This window comes from Nannobrachium achirus (genome assembly GCF_963921795.1).
Source record: "Nannobrachium achirus genome assembly, chromosome: 11".
Taxonomy (NCBI): domain Eukaryota; kingdom Metazoa; phylum Chordata; class Actinopteri; order Myctophiformes; family Myctophidae; genus Nannobrachium; species Nannobrachium achirus.
This window is the reverse complement of record NC_137820.1, coordinates 30,510,366-30,536,790: the sequence shown is the minus strand read 5'-3', so window position 1 is coordinate 30,536,790 and position 26,425 is coordinate 30,510,366. Positions and strand designations below refer to the sequence as shown.

Here is a 26,425-nt window from a genome sequence, read left to right as displayed (position 1 = left end):
AAATGTTCTCAATTCTCCCACTCATAAAAATATGTTTTTTATTTTTATAGATGCGGTCGGGTTTTTTTTTGTTTTTGTCCTGGGACACTGGGAGGAAGTGACCCTTGGAGGAATGCCGGAGTCTAGTTTGGGCCACAGGCACACAGGAGAAAGCCTTTGGAGAGTGTTAACCGCCGAGGTCAAACAATGAAGCCGTTGCTGTCGGGCAGAAACCTTGTATCTCCACACAGGGGCGTCGCACCCAATTCTTGGCCCTCGGTACAAGGATTCACCGTGGGCTGTGAATGTTCTCTTCATAGGGGGAGGGGGTTTAACCCATTTAGACTGGGAACGCATTATTACAGTACGCATTATGATGTGCTTTAACCATTGAAAAATAGCAGATGTACAAGCTCACAGCACTGTGCGGCGAGCTTGTAGATCTGCTATTTTTGAAAAATCGTGAACATTTGTGTAAGTCTTTGAATATTTCAAATCCTTCTAAGGTGTTTTGAAAAACCTATGTTTTTTATGTCAGTGTTGCTCAAACCTTTTCATGTGAAGGACCCCCAAAATGATATGTATTTGGCCACAGCGCAGCACTCGGTGCCACGATGTGAGCTTTTATAATTGCTATTTTTCAATAGCTAAAGTATAAAATAATTAAGGCCCCTCCACCTTGTGCCTTAGTAACTCAGTCCCACTTTTCCCCACCTTGTGACGCCCCTGTCTTTCAACGTCTCAAAAGTGAGAAGGAATGTGGCAAAACATGTACAAGCTCACATGTCTAGATCTGCTAGAATAGATCAATACCCTGTTACAAGTAAAAGTTTGGTATTCAAAATGTACTTGAGTAAAAGTACAAAAGTATTGGCATCAAATTGTATGTAAAGTAAGTAGTAAGTAGAAAATACTACTCATAATGCAGAATGTCCCATTTTACAAGTATATAAATCTTTTGGAAATAGCAGATCTACACTATAAGCTTTTTAACCCATTTAGACCTAAGTCCGCCTGGAAAAAAGCCTTAAAAACCTAAGGCCGATTGGAAAAATACCCCAAAATTTCAAAACTGTTTGATAGCTTACACCTTTGGCTTTCATGGAAAATTACTTGTCATGGTCCAGACCTTTATACATTTTTTTAAAAAAATCTGCAAACTAAAAAATTGTAATAAATCTTATAAAACGTCTAATAAAAAATAAATTTCTCAGCCTATGTAGCACATAGAAACATAATTAGCAAATATTTGATACCTTACACCATAGGCCTTATACCATAGGCCACCACTTTGACAAGAAACAACAATCCACCAGCCTTTATATTGAATATGTCAATTCTTGTTTTTTTACCAGTCTTTATATTGAACATGTCAATTCTTGTTTTTTTTTTTGCTCCATATAACGGTAAATCTGGCGAGCGACATTTGTCATTATTATTATATGTGCATGCGTGTGTGTGTGTGCGCCTGTGTATGTGAATGAATGAACCATATCATCATAATCATTTTATAAGTGTTATTACCTCCAGATAGCTGCGAATCTGTTGTTCTGGAGTTTGGGGTTGACTCTGTGCTGCAAAGTGTCGGGTCTCTGAAACTAGCCGTGTCAAAGTGCGTCCGTGAAAAGTTATCCAGTCTTCATGAAATCCATGAAACACTTCTTCATCATCGTCGTCGTTTTCAAACATATCACGTAACAATAACAATGCCAATTCCAGCGGGTCCAGTTTGCCTTCGCTCGACGTGTCTTCCATTTCGCCGCTATGAGAAGCTGTTCTTGTGCGCACTGGGATTCTCCGACAAATAAAGTTACATAAGCCAAAAAAAAAATCCCAGAATGCTTTGCGGTAGTCATAGGAAGCATACGTCATCGCCTCCTGATGCATTTCATTGGCCACGAGACCAGAAGAGGGTAAAAACTACAGGAAACGCAGGAAACGCATTTTGCGTTCCCGGTCTAAAAGGATAAACAGCATTTTGCGTTCCCGACCTGAAAGGTAAAAACGCATTTTGCGTTCCCGGTCTAAATGGGTGTTAAATAGCCAAAGTTCAAATAGGGCTGTATGTTTTTTAATAATAATAAACAAGTAACTAGTAACTAAAGTTTTCAAATAATTGTAGTAAAAGTAAAAAAAAAAAAAAAAAAGAAAAGATGAGATGTAGTATTAAAAGTATTGATATTCGGAAATACTCCAGTAAAAACAATTACCTCAAAATTGCACTTAAGTACTATACTTCAGTAAATGTACTTTGTTACTTTACACCACTGATAATAACTAGCCTACATTGGATCCATTGGTAACACAGGTTATTATTTCCATGTCCTGAAAAGAAACTGCTTTGGGACATACAAGGTTTCCAGGCGCCAGCGTCAAAGTGTCTCTTCCAGTCTGAATGAGAGCAGAGATGGCATTGGAAATGTCTTCTGAGACGCCACTGTCTACTGTATATTATTCTTGCGATGGAAACTCTTATGGCAGATAATTTAGTTTAGAAAAGGCTTTCGTTTTTTCATGATTGATGGACGGTCTCAGTTACTCCAGTGGTTCTCAAGCTGTTGGTCGGGACCCCCAGGGGGGTCCCCACATGATTTTCTTTGGGGGGGGGGGGGTGCCTATAGATCAGGGGGTTTCAAACTTCTTTGACTCAGGGCACACCTGTAAATAAATCATATTATGCTACAAAATATGCACATCTTTCTTTTCTTTATGTCAAATAATATCCGTTTCCATCAGAACTGACTGAAAATAACTTTATAATACTTGACTTTCAAGCAGTTGAACCCCAGCATCCCTATTCTGGGGGGAAGCGAAGGGTCACCAAAAATGGCAGATCTACGTACATCTCACAACGTGTCGCGCGTTGTGACGCAGTGTGAGCTTGTAGATCTGCTATTTTTGGAGAAGAGAGTTGGGGTAGATGGAAAAAGGACTCAAGCACAATGCAAATCAGTTCTGTTTTTTAATTTTCCCCATTGACTTGAATGGGGAAAATTCAAATGTTAAGACGAAATTAATTCGCAACTGTGACTCGCGTCACGGCAACCACACTTGCAATTTCCAATTGCATCATTCTGGTTATTGCACCTTATGATTGCTATAGACCTGAAAATGGCATCAAATACTTTGGAAAAGTTATGGAAACGGTTTGAATTTTCTAACGCGATACTTCATCTCTGTCCTCTCTCTCTTGGTGTTGTGTGTACAGGTGATAAACCTGACGCGGGTGTACATCGCTCGCCACCAGGAGTTTGTGGTTCCCCTTATAGAGAGGCTTGCGGAGGAGTGGCAAGAGAAGGGACACCCAATCTACCGGCCACTGTGGTGGCTCAGCCCCGAGGACCCCGCCACCTTCACTGTAGATGACCAGTTCCTCATCGGAGACCAGGTGATCTTAACACTTTGACAGCTGTAGGCAAATCCTATTGTATTTACCTGATTTCCGATGGCTCCGTGCACGCGGCGCGTGCCCCATTGTGCACGGCCGTTTAAAGTATTTTCTTTCGCGCAGAGAAGAAAAAAATACAGCCGCGATGAGACCGTTATAACATACTCAGCTCAGGAAAATAAAAGAAATGCAAATGCAACAAGTGCGGACGCCGGACAGCTTCTCTTTGATAGAACACAATGATATGCGCATTACTCCGCCCCCTCCCCCCACAGCAGCAGATAACCACACCTACATTTCAGATTTCTTTTCATGTTTTGAAATCCCATAAAACAAATTAAATGGCGGGGTTGCATGCTCCTTTAATGAGTACTTTTACTTTTGTAAGTAGGCAAATTCTTTTATGCCAATACTTTTGCACTTTTATTCAAGTACATTTTGAATTCCAGAATTTTACATTTACTACTTTTTCAAAGTATTAAAAAGGGTCTATGTTCTGATAATACTAGTTACTAGGGGTGTAACGATATAGTAACTGTATCGAAATATCGTTTTTAACTTAAAAAATCGAAGTATATCGAAATGAAAACAGCTAAAATCGAATCGGATCGTTTTATTTTGTATCGTATCGAATCGGCAGTGCAAAGAATCGATTGTATCGATACTACCTACTTGTGCATTGTATCTAGCATTTTTTAGGAGAAGATTTTTAAAGGAGGGGTTTAATTACTTTTCCTTTCCATATAGCTACACTGGTCTATCGATACATGTGTGTAATCTCTGGGTTCATGTCAAGGTGCTGGTTTGTCAATATACAATGTCCATGTATTTGACAGATAATCACTGTGTTTACTTATTTATATCCATAATAATACATGTTTCCCTTAAAAACCTGCACTATCCACACCTTTCACACAGATTTAATTTCTTTGCTAAATAGTTACTATATCGATTTTAAATCATTGAATCGAATCATATCGTATCGCCATGAATGAACCAATATCGTCCATGTATCGTATCGTCAACCATGTATCATGATATGTATCGAATCGCTATTAAAATGTATCGTTACACCCCTACTAGTTACTATAGAGTGTTTGGTCCATGATATTTGGACAAAAAAGCAGTTTCTTGGTGGGGGCCTTCCTCCAATCATGGTCGAGTGGGGGCGGGACTTATGCGCACCTAAGCCCGCCCCCACTTGCTCATGATTGGAGGAAGGCCAACGCCGATCACCTACATGAAAACCGAAACCTAAATGAAATCACTTAGCCTACCTTTAAGTATAAAATGTATGTATAAAATTTCCACCACTTTTCTAACATCAACTTTGTTGTTGTCGCTGCTCTCTCCTCCAGGTCCTGGTGGCTCCGGTGTTAGAGCGAGGGGTGGTGAGGAGGGACATCTACCTACCGGACGGGGGCTTCCAGTGGCAGGACGTGCGGAACCAGCAGGTGTTTGACGGGGGTACGCTGTTGGAGGATTACCCCGTGGCCCTGGACGAAGTGGCCGTCTTTTCGCGGAGGAGCAGCTGAGAGAAACATGACTTTTTCATCTTGCAAAGTCGCCTGGATCGTCCCGCTGTTACAGTTTGGAATCGTATCTTTTTTTTTAGTTTTTTAGTTTTTTAGTTTTTTAAACATCCGTGCTGTTCTCAACTTGCACTTTTTTCCACATGAGAGAGAGAGACCATTGAACCGTGTCTCAAGATGCCATCTTGAGATTAGAAGTAGAGAGATATTTTTTTATACTTGCACTTTACAATTCGAAAGATTTTTCTTTTCTTTGAGACTTTTTTTCCCCTTCCTTTTTTTAAAAAGGAAAAAAGAAAAAAAAAAGTTAATCAGTGTTACCTCTTGGCTGATTTGTTTCCGGACCTTATTATTTTTTTGTATGTCACTTATGGAGAAACCTGTGTGTTTACATACCGCATTTCTACAGTCTTTAAATGTTTCATTGCTGCTGGTTGCCCTGATATGGGAGAACAAAGCAAGCACCTTTTTTTTCTCGCTTAAACAGAATCTATGAATCTCTCAAGAAGACCAAACGAAGGACAAAAGATGTTTGATAAGGGCTTTTTCTTTTTTTTACAGATGCAAATGCTTTTTTGGAAGATAATGCCTCTTCCAGAAAGCTTTGTCTGAAGGGGACTGACTGACACACCTTGGTACTGTACGCTTTGCTGTACTTGAACTTATCGTGCCAAAGGGCTGATGCGTCGTCGTGAAATGTACCTCAAGCTCAAGTTTTCTCATCGCTCTACTATTCAGTCGTCGCCAGACATGCCATCCCATCATCCCTCTTAGCACTTATTCTCAAAATAGTAAAGCAACTTGGATCATCGACATACCTCACCGCTCTATTGGACAGGTGTTAAAGACCCTTTAGTACTGTAGAGATCACGGGGGGACTTGTTGGTTCCATGGTAAGGTGGCATGGTAATGTAACTTCAGTTCATCCGTTAAGATTTCAACCTCTTACTAGCCCTGCTGTCTTAAGTGCTTTTTATAGCCTGTTGATGTTTTTTTTTTTTTACTTGCTCTCTTTCGATATTGCGTTGATGTGCTCTTTCACGATCGCCAAAGGAAGCTCTAAAGAAAGACGGGGCGAGTGATACCACAGAGGGGGGAGGGGGGCATGTAGATTTGACACAGGGCCAGGACTGATTTTTTTGTCATTTTAGGGGCAAGCATTGGTGTGGTCAATGTTTTTGAGGGCACAAAGGCCAAATGCCAGGGCAGGAAAGGCCATCAAATAAAACAAAATTTGAGTCGGTTAAGGACTACTTTAAATTGAATATGTAGACTATCTGCAGTGAAATAAATAAATTATGGTATTTAAAGAATTCAGAATCTCAACAAAAGACACTGGTGTCTACGTGACAAGAAAAAGACACTAGTGTCTACATATTGACAAGAAAGAGACACTGGTGTCTACATATTGACAAGAAAGAGACACTGGTGTCTACATATTGACAAGAAAGAGACACTGGTGTCTACGTGACAAGAAAAAGACACTAGTGTCTATATATTGACAAGAAAGAGACAATGATGTCTACATATTGACAAGAAAGAGACACTGTTGTCTACATATTGACTAGAAAGAGACACTGGTGTCTACATATTGACACAAAAGAGACACTGTTGTCTACATATTGACACAAAAGAGACACTGGTGTCTACATATTGACTAGAAAGTCAGGTCAAACTGAGGGGCAACGACGGCCATGGCCTGCACAGGGTGTTCCGCACCTCCGGGAAGAATGACGCTGTGTCGTCTCAACTATCTATTGCAGGCTTCTTCAGTTTGAGAGAAGGGTTTAACCACTTAATGCCCTACATGCTATTAGCCGATCTACTAGCTGTCAACGCGCCGTGAAGTGACGTCTCGTAGACTTGTGGATCTGCTATTTATGAGAGGGTTCTCTTTCTTTCTTTTTTTAATGAAAGCGTGAAAGAGCAAGGTCAATGTCGTTTAAGTAAAATGCAGAAATCATAACCCCTCATCCATTGGACCATGTACTAATTCACTCACAGCCACTTCTCTTGTTTCTTCCCTGGCACAATGTCTGAGCACACTAGTTTGCAATGGCTTGATATAAGATCTATGCACATTAAAAAAAGAACTCTGATTCATATCATTGTCTCACACCATCTAGAAACATCACTTACTACCATATGTACCATGTTCCATAACCCAGATAGTTCATACTGCTTATTTAACTCTAGTCTCTTGTGTCTTGTTGTACTAATTTGGGACCTGCCCCCCCCCCCCCCCCCCCCCCCCATCACTTATTCTATGTGGATACTTTAATTTAGCACTAATTGATTGTATAACTTTGATCTAATGATTGTTACTGTACTGACTGAAACTCAGGTCTACTGAAGCTTATCAAATCACCAAATGTCTTAGTGAAACGCAGCGTGCTGTGGACACCTCAACGTCTTAAGCCATGATTTATACGTTGTCGTACGCTGGTGGCGAAGGCTGAAAATAGACAATCTGGAATCTCTTGTGCAGTTGTTCCAAATGGGGTCCAGGCATCCCCCAGACCAGGGTTCCATGAGGGGATTATAATTGCACCCTTACAGGTCTGTAACTCAGAGTATGAGTCACGGAACCGAATGGAACCTTTAAGGGTCCATTTGGTTCCATTTGTACACTCTGAGTTATGGCGGTCCATAACTCAGAGAGTTTGAGGAACCACTGCTCCTGTGCTGTAGTTTGTCTATTTTCATTGAGCAACACCGCTGTACAATGGCGTATAAACAAAGCCTTAAATGACCACTTCGCCCATTTCCAACCTATTCTGTCCTCACGAATGCTCATTATAAGATGGCATCATTTCTGTCCACTCACTCTGCGTATCAGAGGAGCTCATGAACCTGCCTACCAGTTAGTTACATCATCGGTAGGCATGGGTTTGGTCATTTCAACCATTTTTCTTTAGTGAGGACCAGTTTTAATAAAAGTTTGAAAATGGGCGACGTGTTCCTCTAATCTCTCCTAGAGCCGAATGTACAATGGACAAACTGTGATGATGTGTAAAGAGCTTTCCTGGCCCCCCCGATGCTTCCGCTTCTGAAGGCAACACGCTGCGTGTGCCTCTGTGTCCTCAACCTTAAGTCCTGGACAGCAGACTGTCCGATAATTGCAGTATCAGCAATGTACATAATATTTACAATGACTGTGCCATTACAAGTGTTCTTCTCTCCTGTGATTCAGAGACCTTAGAATTGACAATGTTGCAATAAAGTTTACATTTTTCTTAACGGCTTCTTGTATCACTTATTAGTGGTATTTGTCTGTAACTCTGAGGGGCCTTTTCCACCAGCAAAGAACCGGTTCCGGTTCTTTCTCTGGCCTATGGGATGAACCAGAGGTGTGCTTTTCGGAGTTGGTTCCGAACTGTAAAAGTTGGTTCGGAACCGGAACCACAAAATCCTTGGTTTTTCAGTGAACCACCATCTGAACTGGGGGTGAATGGCTCTGGTTCAATCTGGTGCAAACGCAAGCTGGTTAGCAAGAACGAATCAAGGTTCCAAGAAAGTTGAACCGGCACTGGTTCTAGAACCAAGGTTCGAAAAGGCACCTCGAGAGTCGGTGTTCCTTATGAAGGGTTCCTTTGAGAACGACTGCACTGACCTAAGAGGTCTTGAGGGTCCATAGTGTTGTCAGAGATGCATTATTTTGTTATTTGCAGACAAGAAACAGTGTAGCCAATCAGGGACGTGCAGAGAATGTTAGAGAGGCAGGGGCTGAAATTTCTAAAAGGGTCATACCACACTGAACTAAGCATAATCAACTCAATACTAGAGATGTGCTGTATGGCATGGATTTCTACACAGAGAGGACAATTCTTTCAACATAAGATGCTGCATTCAAGTTCAGGAGAGTTTGCATTTGCATTTCTTTCAGTAAAAACTGCATTCATGGTCTGGAGAGGGCACTTTTTACAGGCGGATAAAAGGGCAGGGGCTCAAGCCGCCTTTGATGTCTATGTGTGCACGTGCTTGTAGCCAATGGCAGCCAATGTAGAGACCAGAGAACTGGTGTCAGTTCTGCTTTATTCTTTGTATTATTTAATACAGGCCTTGGTGCCCATGGTGGACTACTGCCCTGAGCCAGGCCTAAACCTGACCGCATACCAAAGAAGAGGTTTTGCTGCAGGGTCTTCAGCTTTAGGGACCACCGTTCCTGGATGTTTGGCCCCTTATCCAGAACATTAGGGATGGGACGATAAGCGATATTATCGTTTATCGGGATAAAAAACACTCGTATCGTATCGTGGAGCTTTAACATATCGTGATATCGTCCTCCGTCATGCACTGGGATCAATTCACCTATTATTTGCAGAGCTGCATATCCGGTACCATTTAAACCCTCTATAATTGGTACTTATAATATACGTACTTGATACAGTCTTTTTTCACTCTCTCAAATGTCTTTGCCAAAAAATAGTGTTGTAGTCGAGTCCACCTAAAGCGAGTCCAAGTCCAAGTCCTATGGGGTTCGAGTCGGAGTCGAGTCCGAGTCAAGAGCCCCTGGGAGGGGTTCGAGTCCAAGTCGAGTCCGAGACCAACGGGGGTCGAGACCGAGTCGAGTGCGAGACCAACGGGGGTCGAGACCGAGCCGAGTCTTTTTTCTTCTTCTTTTTTGGTAGGTAGACTAAATTAATGGCTCATCTTCAAATTAAAATAATACAGTAGGTCTCCCCAAATTACCTTTGGTTGCTGTTGTTTGAGGGGGTTTTAAACTAAGTAAATCAGTAGGCTACTCCATTGCTGAATGTGATGTTGTGAAACAAAATGCAATTGTAAATATCTGCTCGTTTTTACATATGACATCAATCAGTCACATAAGGTGAACAATGGATTCCTTTTTGTTCAGTCTCTCTCTTAGCACCAGGGTTGGGAAGGTTACTTTTCAAAAGTATTCCTTACTTAAAATTATCAACTACTAGTTACTTTCAGTTACTTTTGGATTACTTTTTAGTTTTTAGCAAAACTAAATGAAATATATATATTTTTTTAATAAGTCTCCCGGTACTGTTTTTCCCCATACCGATTTTCAATCTAAGAACCAACATACACAAATAAGACAAATAAGTACAAATAAGACTTATGCCATACAATATCCCAAATCACAGACAATAATTATCCAGTCTAATATCATTATATGGATGCCAGCGTGGGCATGAGGGTACCCCCTAGCCCCCCCCCCCCCCCCCCCCCCCCCCCCCCCCCCAAAAAAAAGTCTCACTCCTAACTTTTTCTGAAACTTGGCAGCCCTGATGAATTGCAACTGTCAGATGTGCAAATCGGTGTTATTAGGAATGATGTCAATGGTTTGTGTTGTGTGACGTCAGACCATATCTCTAGTCAACCTGAATAAGATGTGACGCATTTTCTAAACGTCACATTTAGTCTGAGTACGACCGTGAGAAGGTCTTTAAAGTGTGCTTTGAGAATCAGTGGGTGAGGGACATATAGAGACAAAGAGATTGTCAGAGAAAATATTAGTCTTTCCAACCTGCAAGAGACAAAGGAACGCCTTCCAATTTACAGTCCAAGTAGCAGTAGCAGTGTCCATGAACCAATCTTCCAAGACACAGGTGTCCTGTTAGGATTGTTCATACGCCTTCACATCTCGGGTCACCCTCCATGAAAACATGAAGAGGAGCCACAACAACCTCTGCTGTCAAATGATGAGCAATGGACAGCTGCCCTCATCTTCCTGTCCGACGATCACCAGCTGTGTAACCAGCCAGCTGCAAGGAGACACAGACAAACCGAGATCTTGTGAGGACTTCAACGCAGCCGGGAGAAGTAAAGAAACATTTGATGACCTACACAGGAAAGAAAACCTCTTATGTGATAATAGTCTCATTGAGGTATTGACACAGCACGTCCAGCATGTCCACACCAAAGAAAAACCTTTCCAGTGTAAACACTGTGACAAGGGTTTCAGTCAGACAAGAGACCTGAAGAGTCACCAGTGTGTCCATACTGGAGAAAAGCCCTTTGTGTGTAAACAGTGTTACAAGAGTTTCAGTAGGTTAGGTAACCTGAAGATACACCAGTGTGTCCATACTGGAGAAAAGCCCTTTGTGTGTAAACAGTGTGACAAGGGTTTCAGTCGGTTAGGTCACCTGAAGACACACCATTTTGTCCACACTGGAGAAAAACCCTTTATGTGTAAACAGTGTGACAAGGGTTTCATTCAGACAGGTGACCTGAAGATACACCAGCGTGTCCACACTGGAGAAAAACCTTTTGTGTGTAAAGAGTGTGACAAGGGTTTCAGTCAGTTAAGTAAACTGAATGTACACCAGCGTGTCCACACTGGAGAAAAACCCTTTGTGTGTAAACAGTGTGACAAGAGTTTCAGTGTGTTAAGTACCCTGAAGAAGCACCAGCGTGTTCATACCGGGGGAAAAAAACAGTGTGACAAGGAAAAAGATTTTAAAAATAATGTTCTCAATAGAAGCGGAAGGTAGTGTCCACTCCACACTGGACGCTAACGACATGAATGAACTGCAAACTGGTCCTGTTCGCTGGTGACAAAGGTTGAGGAAGCTCTCAGCTCAGAAGTCACCAAAATTCGTACTTGGCTTACAGATAACAAACTGTCACTACACCTTGGTAAAACAGAATCCATTCTTTTTTGGACCGGACATTCTCTAAGTGAGATAAATGTAAACGATTTCAAGGTCAAAGTCGATGATAGAGTAATCTAGCAAGGAAGAGATTACCCATTTGCTGTATTCTTGACAAATACCTGTATGGGGATAGCATGGCAACAATGATGATCAAAAAAGTATATAATGGTGACCTCACAGAGAATGCTGCTTCCTGATTGGCTATGTTGACCGTTATAATTTAGCTGCTTCCTGATTGGTTCTTCTTTTTTTTTTTACTGATTCCTGATTAGGACTTATTTATTTGGAACACGAGGATATCCTACAGGTAGGAGGGAAGGAGAGTGGACTGAGTTCAGAGTGTTGTCTCGGTTGTTGGGCTTGTTGGCTGCTGCTGCAGCAGGGCTCTGTGTGTGTGTGTGCCTGTGCTGTGTGCCTGTGTGCTTATCAGATGCGCGGCAGATACGCCCCGTAACTTACTGCTATCATATGGATATAATACATTTATTCCATTGTATTGTAGTGACTCGACTTGAGTGGACTCTGTGGGGGGCGAGTCCCGAGTCTCTTGGACCGAGACCGAGTCGAGTCCAAGTCAAATTAAGGGCGAGACCGAGACGAGACCGAGTCAATGAAAACTTGGACTCGAGTCCTGACTCGAGACGAGTCAATGACTCAAGTTCTACAACACTACCAAAAAATAGCCGATCTACAAGCTCACAACGCATCGCGTTGCGATGTGTTGTGAGCTTGTAGATCCAGCCAATTTTCATATCGTCCCATCCCTACAGAGCATGTCCTGGTGGCGGGGCAGTGAACAGGGACGTCTTCCTCACACTCCCCGCAGGCTGCAGCTCAACTTTATTTTTATGTTTGTATGTGATTCCGGACAGGGCCAAGTATGTACTATATGCGTCTCACATACTATTTAGTAGCTACAGTATGTAAGCTTAGTAATTTGGCTTAATGTTAGTATGCAATTTCGGAGGTCTAACATCCATGAAAAGCAAGTCTCTTGCACACCCACAAAGGTGTGTAGAGAACCAAACAAAGGTCCGACAAACTCAAAAAGAAAAACAACCTCGCACATTGTCTTCAAATGCAAAAATGTTCTGCTTAGACCTTCATCAGGCTATCTTTATGAACCAAAATGAGAGGACGTTTACTATCCGAATATGGCTCACTGAGATGATTTTAGTTTATTTTAGTTATCTAAACACAAATTGCAGTTTCAGTTACCTTTTTTTTCTGTAAAGCCTCGTTTTTATTTTCACTTCAGTTAACTCAAATGTTTAGTCAATTCTAGTTTTTTGTTAGTTTTTAGTTTATAGCTTAACCTCTGTCTGGTGTCATTTGCTTCAAAGAAATAGAATCCAGATGTGCACCAACTCTCAGCCCTTCACCTTTTTGCACCAAAGACAAATCATCTCAGTTTAGTGTTTGGGGGGAAAGCCCCTGGCCGTAACGTCCCGTGAGCATGTTGACGACGAACGTCTCCCACTAATTCCTCTTAAACCTTATAAAAGGTATTTTTAGCTTCTGTGAGCGTGCGGACGGACAGGGGAAACTCAGGGGAATCACATTCGCCTCCCAAGCCCCCCTCTACTCCTTTGCTCCTCTCTCTCTCTCCCATACCTTGACGCCCTTTGGCTGAGGGCCACATTGGGGCCCCCGAGGTCCCTGCGTCTGTAAGAGCAGCCAGACAGGTGCAACGGGAGACGCGGGGAGACCGCACCACCGGCAACCGACCCTCTCCTTTTACATGCTAATGTTCTGGACACTTTTACGTTATATTGTGTAATATGTCGTCGTTGTCGGGTGGAAACCTTGTACGTCCAAAACCGCTCGTTTTGCATTTATCAATTTAAAAATGATTTAAACTAGTGAAAACAGCCGATCTACAAGCACACAACGCCTCGCACCGCGAGGCGTTGTTGTGCTGTCCTCTGAGAGTTCTTCGGTGGCTTTGCTCAGTCTGGCGTGACGTGGAGCTGCCAACAAAGCCAATAGCTCCCACCTACACCCGGGTGCTATTATTCCTACCGTAGGAGACGCCGTTTGAAGGAGCGCTCGTTTTATTGTCCACGACATTGCAAGCGGCGCGAAGGCCAGCGGACCTTGGTCCTGCTCTTCGCCCCCGAGCGCCGCAGGCGCGAGTGGCCGCGAAGAGCGGGCCAGGGCCGCGCGGCCGGCGGAGCGCCGCGCGAGTTACGAAGCCGTGGTGAATGCAATCGTTATATTTATGCCCAGGCCGTAAGGCCTGGGCAAGCCCACGATAAACGCATTCACACCCGCCCGCGCAGTCCAAGTGACCACAGCCGAGCGCTCCAGAACTCCGCTCCAGCCAATCACAGGCCGCGCTTTCTAATTTATGCACACACGTCTCCTATGGTAGGAACACTCGCCACCCGGGTACGTCCTCGCACTCCATCCACTTTCCCTGCACTCCGCAAGCAGGTCTGCGTATTTTTGACATCTTTCTTTTGTAGGCATTGGTTCTCAACAAAATTATTTGGGGGTTGAAAACGTTTTCTCGCTCAACAGTAAACAAACAATCATAAAGTTTAAAGTGTATCTAGAGGGTATCTGTACGTTTCTAAAGTGTCAATTTAAACATGTGACCATGTAGATCGGCTATTTTCACAATAGAACCGTGTTATACAAAATGTAATGCCTCAACTCTTAGTGATCGTAGGGTGGGGGTGGTCCCCAGTTAATATATGACTATTTAGTGGGTTGCCAGTTGAAATATGATTATTTTGGGGGTCCCCAGTTAAAATATGACTATTTTGGGGGTCGCGGCCTGAAAAGGTTGAGAACCACTGAGCTAGATCGGCAGTGGTAAGACGAGAGACTTCATGGCTGCAGACCACAGCAGCGCCACGTCTGGTTTCAAAGTGATGCTGCAGATTTCCAGTGGAAACTGAAGCTGTCTACTCCAGTCCAGATCCACTTCCACCTTCCAGACATCACATGCACAGTGACACAATACACCTCTTTTATCGTTAACTTTAACCCTATAGTTGACCGCTGTCCCACAGGGCTCGATAATAGGTACGCTCCTTTTTTTGTCCCCCTCGACAATATCTTTTCAAACATTTTAACAACGCATATCATGTTTGGGGGTCCCTGCTGGCACTATAGGTCTTTTCATATAGGGATCAGCGGGTCAGCAGCCAAATACATTTAAATTGGCGGTGACATGATTCTATTATTATAATTTATTTTACTAAATGGATTATAAAAACTAATGGCCAACATTGGTCCCCCACTGTGTTTTTGGGGGGTGTGGGGGTGTTGTCTAGCCCAAGTGGGAGATGAATTAACCTGGTGACAAGCGGAGGCCGGAGACCTCTCCCACAGTCTAACTTTAGAAAGTGCAAGTCAAGGTTTTATGTTTCAGCGTCTGCTCCTCAGTGAATGGGTTTTACAGCTTTGCCAATTAGATGTACAACCTAAAGGCCCCGTTGTCCACGGGCCAGCAGGTTGAAAAGGTCCGTGTGCAGGGTGGACTTGGCCTAGAGCAGGGGTCTTCAACAGGGGGTCCGGGACCCCTAGGGGGTCCTCAGAGTTACTACAGGGGGTCCTCCAAATCTTTGTGTGATAGAAACTTTATGAACCACTTGAACCCTATAGCGTCCATATTCGGAGAAATTTAGCCAAAAATAGCAGATCTACAAGCTCACAACGCCTCGCGCTGCGAGGCGTTGTGAGCTTGTAGATTGGCTATTTTCAGCAAAGAGCTTTGGTGTTGAGGGGAAAAAGAGCAGACTAAGTACAGAGTGAAAGGTCAAGTTTATTAAGTATTGAGGATTCAAGTGGTTAAATATCTGAAAACACAAATTGACCAAAATACACTGATGATTGTTCTGTCAAACAATGAAACTATATGGAATCTATGAAAAGGTTGTGGGGGTCCCTGCTCCATCCCTCTCTCGACTAAGGGGTCCTTGGGCTGAAAACGTTGAAGCCCCCTGGCCTAGAGTGCGTGCGTGCACGTGTCGTCCATGCGTGTGATGTGGGTGTGTGTGTGTGTGTGTGTCAACAGTCAATATTATATTTCAAGCAATCTATCAGTCCAAATCCAAATCCTTCCTCATTGTTCAGAAAGAAGCCAGAATTAAAAAAAAGAAAATAAGTATACAAAGATAAAGACATGGAAAGAGCTGTAATCCTTCTCTCCCTCGAGCAGCCAAACGAGTTCACGAGGGGCAAGCAGACCTCAGGAACGCAGCCTTGAAACGTTAGCACACACCAATGGGAGCTCTAGGCCGGGTTACATGCACCCCATTGTGTGTGCGTGCATGCGTGCGTGTGTGTGTGTGTGTGTGTGTGTGTGTGTGTGTGTGTGTGTGTGTGTGTGTGTGTGTGTGTGTGTATGTGTGTGTGTGTGTGTGTGTGTGTGTGTGTGTGTGTGTGTGTCCGTGGGGCGTGCGTGTGGGCGCGCATGTGTGGGCGCGCGCGCGCGTGCGGTGTGCGTGCGTGCATGCGTGCGTGCGTGTGTGTGTGTGTGTGTGTGTGCACGTGTACTGGAGAGGAACTAAAAGGGAAGCTGTCAAATGTAATCACTTCCTGCCTCTGCATGACTCCTGGGAAATCTTGTCACCTCGCGGTGGCTTAAAAGACATCTTCTCTTTAATGTCACTGCTATCGGCCAGAAACCTCCTATCTCCAGATTTCCTTTTGTTATGAATGACCTGCATCAGGCATGTGCACACATAGACATCAAGGGGGCTTGAGCCCATGCCCTTTTACCCGTATGTAAAAAAAAATCACACCCGTGTGAACTGAGCGGTGGTCGTGGAGGCTGTGCAACAGCACTACTGGGTGCAGCGGGGTTAGTGTGCTTTACAATGCTGTAGTTTCTTCACACACTCTAATTTATTTGACCCTAAAACATTCAGTTTGTTAATAATAATAATAATACTTGACCACACATGCTGACCCACCCTTCCCCCCTGTGTGTGTGTGTGTGTGTGTGTGTGTGTGTGTGTGTGTGTGTGTGTGTGTGTGTGTGTGTGTGTGTGAGAACAACAGCGCCCCTCCCTTAACATGTGTGGTCAGAAAAGGTGCTGCAGGCTTGAGGCTACATACACGGACGGCCGGACGGCCGGACGGCCGGACGGTCGGACGGCCGGACGGCCGGACGCATACCCACACACACGGCCACGTATAGGAGACGGTGTGACCACCGCTCAAAAAGTGCCCTCTCCAGACCATGAATGCAGTTTTCAATTGCAAAAAAATGCAAATGCCCTCTTTCCATGCCATACCTGAAAGGCAGCATTCAAGAGAATTGCCTTGTCCAAACTCTCCTGAACTTGAATGCAGCGTCTTATGTTGAAAGAATTGCCCTCTCTGTGTAGAAATCCATGCTGTACACCACATCTTCAGTATTGACTTGATTATGCTTATAGTTCAGTGTGGTCTCACGCACCGAAAATAGACGACCTCCAAGCTCACAACGTGTCGCGCTGCGACGCATTGTGAGCTTGGAGGTCTGCTATTTTCGATATTTTCACCAAAAGGCCCTTTTAGATTTTTTTAGCCCCTGCCTCTCTAACATTCTCTGCTCATCCCTGACCTGCATTGCCATACTACAGTATCACACAAAGTATAGCAAACATACCGGTATAGCTACCTCACGTGCTTGTAGTGCACTATGTACATGTAAGTATGTATGAGCATGAGCTGCAATACCGCTGGGTGACCAGTGGCAGGCCTGGGTGACCAAGTGGCACTGTTGAGCAGCTGGGACAGACACACACACACAAGCACACACACACACACACACACACACACACACACGTAGACACATTCCTCTCTCTCTCTCTCACACACACACACACACACACACACACACACAAACACACACACACACACACACACACACACACACACACACACACACACATACACACACACACACACACACACACACACACATCAATTTCATTAAAGGTTCTACACCATGCATTCATATTCATATCAGATTGTCCCAAAAAAACGTTTTTAAAAGGTTTGAGGCTAAATTACCACTCCTGAATACAGAGCCCCTGTAATTTCTGCCTGGCTTTCAGAGCATTTTCAGCTGCAGTACCACCTTGTCCTGAGTGGGAGGACTGTGCTATTGAGACAGTTTTGGCCCCACCCTCCTCCCAGCTCCTCCCCACCTCCTGCTCAGGCCTGCCCACCCCTCCCCAACCCCCACTCAGCACACAGCAGCAGTAGCAGTAGCAGTAGGTCCCTCTGGTGATGTCACAAGAGGGAGAAAGTCTGACAGCCCGTTCTGAGACCTGCTTACATAGATCTGCCCATAAACTGAGAAAGACACAATGGTCAGAAATAGGACTTTGTGAGGATAGAAGGTGCTGGTGGGACATCAACAAAAGACAAATGAAAATGGATATGGCAGCCTGGAACGGTTGTTCAAGTGCAGCTAAACTTGGCATGTTAGTAAATGTGCCACAATTAACAATAATGCATTGCACCTGGGAATATACAATTTTGTCAAGATGGGGAGAATACAAGTGGGGAGAATATAATTATAATACCTTGTTATAGTGACCATTTTGTTAAATTTTGCATTTGTAGTTATTTTACAGTAATTCAACAACATAATAACCAGCACAGAATAGACAAAGAGACATTCATGGATTTATATTTAAAAGTAACTTTTATTTTAACCCCTGGACCCAGGGTATGGCAGCTGCATAGCCTATACCTGCCAAACCCAACTGAGGCCCCTGCGCTCACTTCAAACTGGGTTTGATTTTAAAGTAGGCCTAGCCTAAAATGAAAAAAGGAAAGTTTTGGGACATACAAGGTTTCCACCCGACAACCATGGGTTCATAACTGAACACCTCCTCCTCCTCCTCGGGTGGAGGGACTTATTTATACCGCTGGCTGACGGAGCTGGCTCCGCAGCGTGCTGTGGTGTGGTCCACTTGAGCCCTGCAGCCACCTGGCGGCATGCATGCACGCGGCCCCGTTCTCCCCTCCTCCATGGAGTAAACACTAAGCCTGAGGCAGGAAGGATCGCGTTTTCACACGGGACTCATTTCAGGAGGTTTTCAGTGAGTCAGGAGCGAACCATGCTGATCTACTGTATGTGAACTGTATCTATCTACTGTAGGCCTGCCTGGGGCCCACAGAGGCCTTTCAGAGGGGTCTCAGTTTCTTCATACAGATTCAGTTTAACCACTTTAATCCTATTTTATACTCGCAAGCTGTTCAAAAATAGCTGATCTTTAAGCTCACGGATGTTCCATTTTTGAAGATTTTTTGGGGAAAATCTTCAACGATTCATACATAAAAGCTATAGGTGTCACGTTGTGAGGCAGGATTGTTGGACCCAGGAGCAGAACAGACAGGCAGGAGCAGAGCAGGTCAAATGTATACTGATTTGTTCTCAAACACACAGGACTTCACAGGACTGGAACACAACAGCATCACAACATTTTAAGATCTGACAAGGGCACACAAGGAAGTGAGGGTTTAAATAGACACAAGACTAACACATGATTGGCTGAAGACTAACAGGACACAGGTGGGGAACAATAACTAATCACAGGGTGAGACAAGACAGGTAACAGTAACTAGGCCAACACAGGAAACAACAAGACAGGCCTACACAATAAAGGTACTACAACTCCACACAGACAGTACATGACAATAGGAGGATATAGCTATAGTTGTGTTCTGATTAAATGTGCTCACACGTCCGTGTAGATATGCCATTTCAGAAGAAAGACAAATCTTCAATTATGAGGGTCCCCGCTGTCACAAAATCATTTCAAATTCAGGGTTTGCCTGGCCAAAAACCTTTTGGCAGAGCATAAAGATTGGCCCACCCAACCCATCGGGCTTCCCTGATTGGCCTTGCTGCACCCATATAGGCTGAATGGAAGTGTGCACAGAACTTCTTCATGGTAGTCTGGGTACCACCATTAACCACTCGAACACCACTCAAACCCCTGACCAGTGCCACACTGGCATGAATGATGCTCCTGCCAATACAGGCATTGAGCAGTCCTCACTTTTAGGCGCTTGCAGCTGGTTCAAAACGCAGCTGCTCGCCTCCGTATGTGTACAAAGAAACACAATCGTATCACCCCAATTTTAGTTTCACTTCATTGGCTTCCTGTCAATTTTAGAATTATTCTTAAGGCCCTTCCATACTTCGACAGAACCGAACTTTTCGGTTGAAAAATAAACTTTTTTATTTTTTATCTTTTCCGAAAAAAAAGCGTTGGATGTTCATACTTCGGTCCTGTTCGGAGGGTTGGCACTTGGCACGTTGGAAGTTGGAAGCGGTGGCACGTATTGTGGAGGTTATGGAGGAGGAGGAAGACGAGGAGGAAATGTTAGAGGAGGCAGAGGAGGAGGAGGATGTTGCCCTGCTTTGTGCGGCTGAGGAGGAGGCGAGCACATCTAGCTGTCGGTGGTATGTCCGCCCGCTAAATAGGCTACGACAAGGCCCCGGGATGGCCTGTATCAGACTCTCGTTTGAGGGGCATGGACTAGGAGAAACATTTTGAAATAATGAGAATGTCTGTCAGTCGTTTTGACGATCGACCTTCTGCGTCGTGTCGCGCCGCTCATTGAGCATGCACCGACACACACGTCGCGGGTCGCAAAGCAAAAACAAAAGCAATGTACAGTAGCCTGTGCAAATTTCAGAACTATTGTTCGGAGAAAAAGCATTCCAGAACTTTCGAGGAATTAAATTTTATAGTTGAAAAGGACCTTTTGACCGAAAACGGCGGTTTCGGTCAAAGTATGGACAGGCCTTAAAGGTGTTTTTATTTGTTTACAAATCTCTAGACAGGCGGGCCCCGGCCCCTCATATCTATCTGAACTTTTGGACGATTATACTCCAGCCAGAGCATTGAGGTCTGCCGACAAGCTGCCCTTGACTGTTGCCATGCAACTAGGATAAAATGCAGGGGAGATCATGCCTTTGTTGTTGCTGCCCCCCAGGCTATTCTCCTCTGGAATAGCCTGCCCTTTTACACAGAAGTGTCCTGTCTATTGAAGCTTTTATTTATTTTTTAAACAAAATTTTGATCCCAAGATTTGCAACCCATGTTTCACAAAGAGCCAATTATCTAATGTAATCCTGGGCGCTACACTCCCTCTGCAAACCTAGGGAGAGCAACAGACTGACCTCATGCTTCCTTCAATGCATGAGTTGTCCAAGCCGTTTCTTTTCAAGTAACAGAGGAGAGATTCCCTGGCTGGACATAGCGCGTGGAAGGAACACGTTATTCCAACCAGTTCCTTTACCCTCCATCAGGCGCCCCGGCTGGCATTATAGAGACCAGGATTACTGCATGTTTTTGTGAGGGTATCTACGCTAGGAGACACGGGAAGAACATGCAAACTCCACACAGAAAGGCCATTTCGCCATTCGCCAACCCCACCTAGGGTGTGGGCGCTGATGATGCAGAGGACTGGAGAGAGCCCCAGGGCGGAGAGACTGGAGCCCCCAGGGCGGAGAGACTGGAGAGAGCCTCAGGGAGGGAATCGAACCCAGGACCTTCTGGCTGTGAGGCGACAGCACTACCGACTGCACCACCGTGCCCCCTTATGTCTCTTCTTAAAGACATGTTGCCATGACTCATGAACATCACTTTGGTCATTCTGTATTGTTTTGAATCTGCTCTATAAGTAAAGATTGATTTGATGCATATTATGAATACTTAAACTTGTAGAATTTAGAGGAGAGTGGAAAAGTGCCTAATGGTGGTCTTGGAATCCAACTGACAAACCACTGACACAGCTCTTGTGCCACAGAAGCATTGAAGTTGCAAGTGAGAATGAAATACTTTAATGAAATACCTTGTAGAATTTAGTCAAAACCACTTGGACCCCATTATTCATATTCTTGGGACAATGTTAGCCCAAAACAATCTATAGCTGGTAAAGAGATTTGGTGGAGAGGAAAACAAGCATATATTTGATATTTTCTCAAACTTATTTCAGCTAATCAATAGAGGGGATATGGTCATAATACATAACTACCGTAATTGCCGGACTATAAGCCGCGGCTTTTTCCCCATGTTTTGAACCCTGCGGCTTATACAACGGTGCAGCTTATATAGAGATTTTTACAGCAAACGGCTAGTTAGTTTTACAATGGTCTTTAACAAGGATTTATATATAGATTTGTACAGCTTAATGGCCTCCAGGGGCGCTCTAGCGGGATGCAGGAAGGACACCTGCACTTTAGAGCCATAATTATTTTAATGTAACAGTCAAAAGTGAGAACAACAAATGTACTTGCTTTAAGTTCTGGTTGATTAAACCTAGAATAGATTTGATCATCTGAAACTAGGAATATGAAGGAAAAGAGTAGGCCTATTTTAATGACATTAGTTATACTAGTAGTAGTAGTAGTAGTAGTAAAAAAAAGAAACATTGTTTAGCAAAAATCTGCCTCCTGGTGACGCTATAAAGGCAGAGGTTCTTTCTTGGCCTCCTGGGAGTGTGTGTGCAAAGTTTCACGCTGTTCCGCATTGCAGCTTTAAGAAATGCATACATTGAAAAAGAAAAGAAAAATATATATTCTTTACGGTAATAAGGCAACCAGCACATTGATCTTGTCTGACATTCACTTTTATTGTGTTAAATCTGGTTTTGGTTTATCAGCTGCTTGTCTTGTTTTCTGTTTAAACATCTTTTAAATTAAAAGGCAAACATTACACCACCATCATCATCATCATCATCATGTTGAAAACCATGCAGCAGCATTTAAACATGAGGTCTACTGACTGATATAGTCATACTATATACATGTTCATTGTCAAAGTCTGCAATATCAAAATGAAAAGGAATCATAAAATGTTTTTTTGTTTATTTTTTCACTTTTCTTTCTTTTTTTTTAAACTTGTTTTTGAAATTCGGCGTTCATTGTATAAGCCGCACTCAGCCCCGGTACATTACATACATACGCCATGTCTAGTACAATTGTGTTGAATACAGAGGTTAACAATAAATAAATAATGATGGAGACAGAACAGAACAACATTTACAGAGAACAGAAGTGCATTATTTCCTATGCATGAGAACTGAGAAGGTCATCTTTAATCCTATGCATGGCTCACTGTACGCCGGGATTGGTCTGCTTTTCACACAGACGTTCGAAATGTTACATGTCGTCTTAATAAACACCAGTGGTTCTCAAACCTTTTATTTACTGGATCCATTCAGGGCCCACTCGGAAGTCTCAGAAGAGTTTCCCACTGAGCATGCCGTCTAAAAGTGGTCTAATAGTGGTATAGATTTGAACGTTTTTTAGTCGTCTAAACTTAGACTAGACGACTAATAGATGTCTAATAGTCGTCTAAATATAGACGGTCTACATTTAGACGACACATAGACATCTATTAGTCGTCTAGTCTAAGTTTAGACAACTAAAAAACTTTCAAATCTATACCACTATTAGACCACTTTTAGAGAGCATGCTCAGTGGGTTGCTGCCCGGCCCGGGCATTCCGTTTATTTTCACGATTGGTCAATCGATTGCGAATGAATGAATGTCTATATGACTACATTATCAGTCAAATCTTTTTGTGTTTTGGATAATTATTTGGGGGCCCACTTGCAATATCTTCACACCGCCACTGGTGGTACCCAGACCCACAGGTTTGAGAACCATTGGTCAAAAAAAACAAAAAAAGAAAAAAAAAAAAACAGAAAGATCCAGGAGAAACACAGCAACTTCCTGCTGGAGGAAACGTAACAAACTGACCGACCACAATATAGCCTTTTATCAGACTAGGCAATGACAAGAAACTGCAAAAATCAGCAATGCTGAAAAAGAAGAAAAAAACGAAACAAAACAAATGCACTCGAAAATGACATCTTGACAGTCAACCCATAAAAGTTTACGAGTTCCACTTTTTATGGGGCCTGACATAATGCCCGTACCGTCCAGATCGGACTCGTCTGACGGCAAGGCAAAGAAAGCGCTATCAAGGCGTCTGGAGTCTTGTTAGATTGAGCTTGAAGGACCAGTAGTTGTTTTTTTTTTTTTTTTTTTTTTTTGGAGTGAACAGCAGCCATAGCCACAAAAGCACAGTGACCCAACCCCTCTTCGACGCAAGCCAAATAAATACACTGGCCAATGCTCCCGTCAAGTCAAATTCAGCACATCATACGAATGAAAAGAAAGAGCCGCCCCACCGGAGGCGAGGGAAAAACGTCTCGCCGGGCGTCACTGGTGTGGGGTTTCGTATTGCATCTCGAGAAAGGTTTATTTACCAATAACACAGGTACACGCCAACGTGAGCACACGGCTGTCCAATGCTTTCAGCCAGTTAACTCTACGATACTAGGCCAAGTTCATAAAACCTGAGTATGGAAATAATAAAACAATAACACACACACACACACACACACACACACACACAAATGATCTGCCTTTATCACTAAGCCATAAAAACATTATTGTAGCAGCTAAAAAAAGAACAAAAACAAACTGGCTGAACATTGTGAGAGTCAAGAAAGGCAACGGTGATCCATCCTGGACCAAAGACTGGAGCACGAGGAGCGCTCCTCAAGTCTAAACTGGGTCACTGCCAGGAGGTGGGCTGATCTAGAGTCATTTACATTTAATATGTACACACAGGTCAAGATGATTCTAGATTCTGCTTCCACTCCGCAAGGCTTCACCATTACGCATCAGAAATGTTCTGAGCTTGGAGGAAGATGACGGCGGATGGTTTGATCTCGCGTTGGAAGGGGACCGCACGTATTATTATTTTTTGACCGCCCATCCCGGGTAGCTCAGTCGGTAGAGCACTCGCCTTTGGACAACAAGGTCCAAAGCCTGAATAGCACGGCTTGGGTGCGCCAAGGCGCTCTTAGCTGATACCGACAATAAGCCCCTACAAACGTACTTACACTCCCGCCCGCAGCACCTTAAAAAAACGGCCACTCCCGTGAAATTACAAATCCCAATGCAGAGGGCTCTTGCATATACTATTGACCATATTGACATGGTGGCCATTTTGAATCAACGATCAATAGGCTTTTATTTGTCACTCAATCACTCACACATGTTCAAGGCAGCGAGGTTTTGTTCTCATGTCATGTTGTTCGAGGGTGGGGAACCCCACCTCCCTCTGACATGAGAGCAAAATGGCTCATGTGTGTATATGGTCAATAAGATCTACCAGTAATGTTGAAATAATTCAACTCCATAGCTCTTATCAAGAAAGACTCTGCGAGGGGAGTAAAAATCCAATGACAGGACGGACTAATTTGTGGACAAACTATATTTGAAATCTAGTAGTGTGTCCCCAATCCAGACGGACATTTCAAACCATTAACCACTTTCAACCTGGTGTCCCTATGCTGCTGTGTCGCCAGTGAAGCCAAACACAAATAATTGTCTTACTCTTATGTACCTGTACACAAGACGTAACAATATAAAGAACTTTGAACATTGAACCTCTTTTGGGCATGTCATCGTAGGCGAAATGTTTTAAAAACATGTGAAAAACTTTCAAAACAACATTTTCTGAAATAGCGAAAAGAACAGATCTGAAAGCGCACAACCCGTTGCGTTGCAATGTGACGCGTAGTGAGCTTGAAGACCATCTATTTTATTGTGAAACGAAGTATACAGACAGGGCTTACATTGTTACGTTGAATGACGTCAGAATGCTAAAACTTCAACTGGTTTTAAAGGAGCACTTCACCCATTTTCAACCTAATCTTCCTATAATTGGTCCTTACTAATTGTTCATTATGAAATGGCACAATTTCCATCCACTCTCTCTCATTGGTGGGCTGTGGAGAGCTCAGAAATGACCAATGACATAATCGATAGGGATAAACTGTGTAATCAACAAATGACACAGTCATATTATACCAGCTTGCGACAAGTTTATTATTTTGCCCCCGATCCAATCATTATTATTATCCCTTTGCATCTGCAGCATAAAATGTAATGTAAACTAAATATTACATTTAAATATCCTCTGAACATACTAAAATACACGTCTTTAAAATAACATCTCAGCAATTCCAATGCAACAAAATAACTCCACAGAAAAGTCATTTACTGCAGGTTGGCTACTGATATAAAGAAAATGTGTGCATCTGTGTCTTTTTGAGTGTCTATCCTTATTTGTGCGTTGTGCCGCGTTGCAAGCTTACAGATCGGCTATACTTCTTAATTATATATTTTGTATATTCACGGAATTTCTTAGATTTGTTTGCTTTAAAATCTATAAGATTTTAATTATTATTATTATTTGTAATCTTTTGAAATATACAGCATATATATGTATATATATATATATTTTCTTTTAAATGTAGGGATTTTTACTCTAGTCGACTCGTGACTCATAAAAACAGTTTGGAAAACAATGGAATAGACAGACATGGCATTGTTGTACAGTATAAAGAGCATTAGTGAGAAGCAATGATAATGAGGATAAGGTTGAACGTGGGTGATGTGGTCCTTCAATAGCTCAGGCCAAGAGGAACGTGAATCTCAGCCTTGCAGAGCACAAACATGGCACTCAGTCTCTCCTCCCTTTCTGCCCTTCTACTACATTAGTGGGTTACAAAGGCACCGGCGCTTACAGTCATGCAGAGAGAACATTTTGATCTGTGCACTACCCGTACCGAATCCCCCTACGAGCCCATAATACACGCACGCACGCACGCACGCACGCACGCACGCACGCACGCACGCACGCACGCACGCACGCACGCACGCACGCACGCACGCACGCACGCACGCACGCACGCACACACACACACACACACACACACACACACACACACACACACACACACACACACACACACACACACACACACACACACACACACACACACACACATAAAGCCCTCACAAAAAATAAAACAGTGACAGTAAATGTGTTAGAAAACACCTC

General features: G+C 43.4%; 1 protein-coding gene across 1 annotated transcript in view; it reads left to right on the top strand.

The window, feature by feature from the left end:
• The window catches only part of LOC308294895 (SITS-binding protein), a gene marked incomplete at both ends in the record, with an annotated part of 60,642 nt that extends 55,740 nt beyond the window's left edge, over nucleotides 1-4,902 (top strand). Inside the window, 2 exons of the mRNA XM_080737812.1 lie at nucleotides 3,188-3,367; nucleotides 4,726-4,902. Coding sequence (XP_080593938.1) covers nucleotides 3,188-3,367; nucleotides 4,726-4,902 — 357 coding nt within the window. The remainder of the gene's footprint in view (nucleotides 1-3,187; nucleotides 3,368-4,725) is intronic.
• Between the last annotated feature and the right edge of the window lie 21,523 nt (nucleotides 4,903-26,425).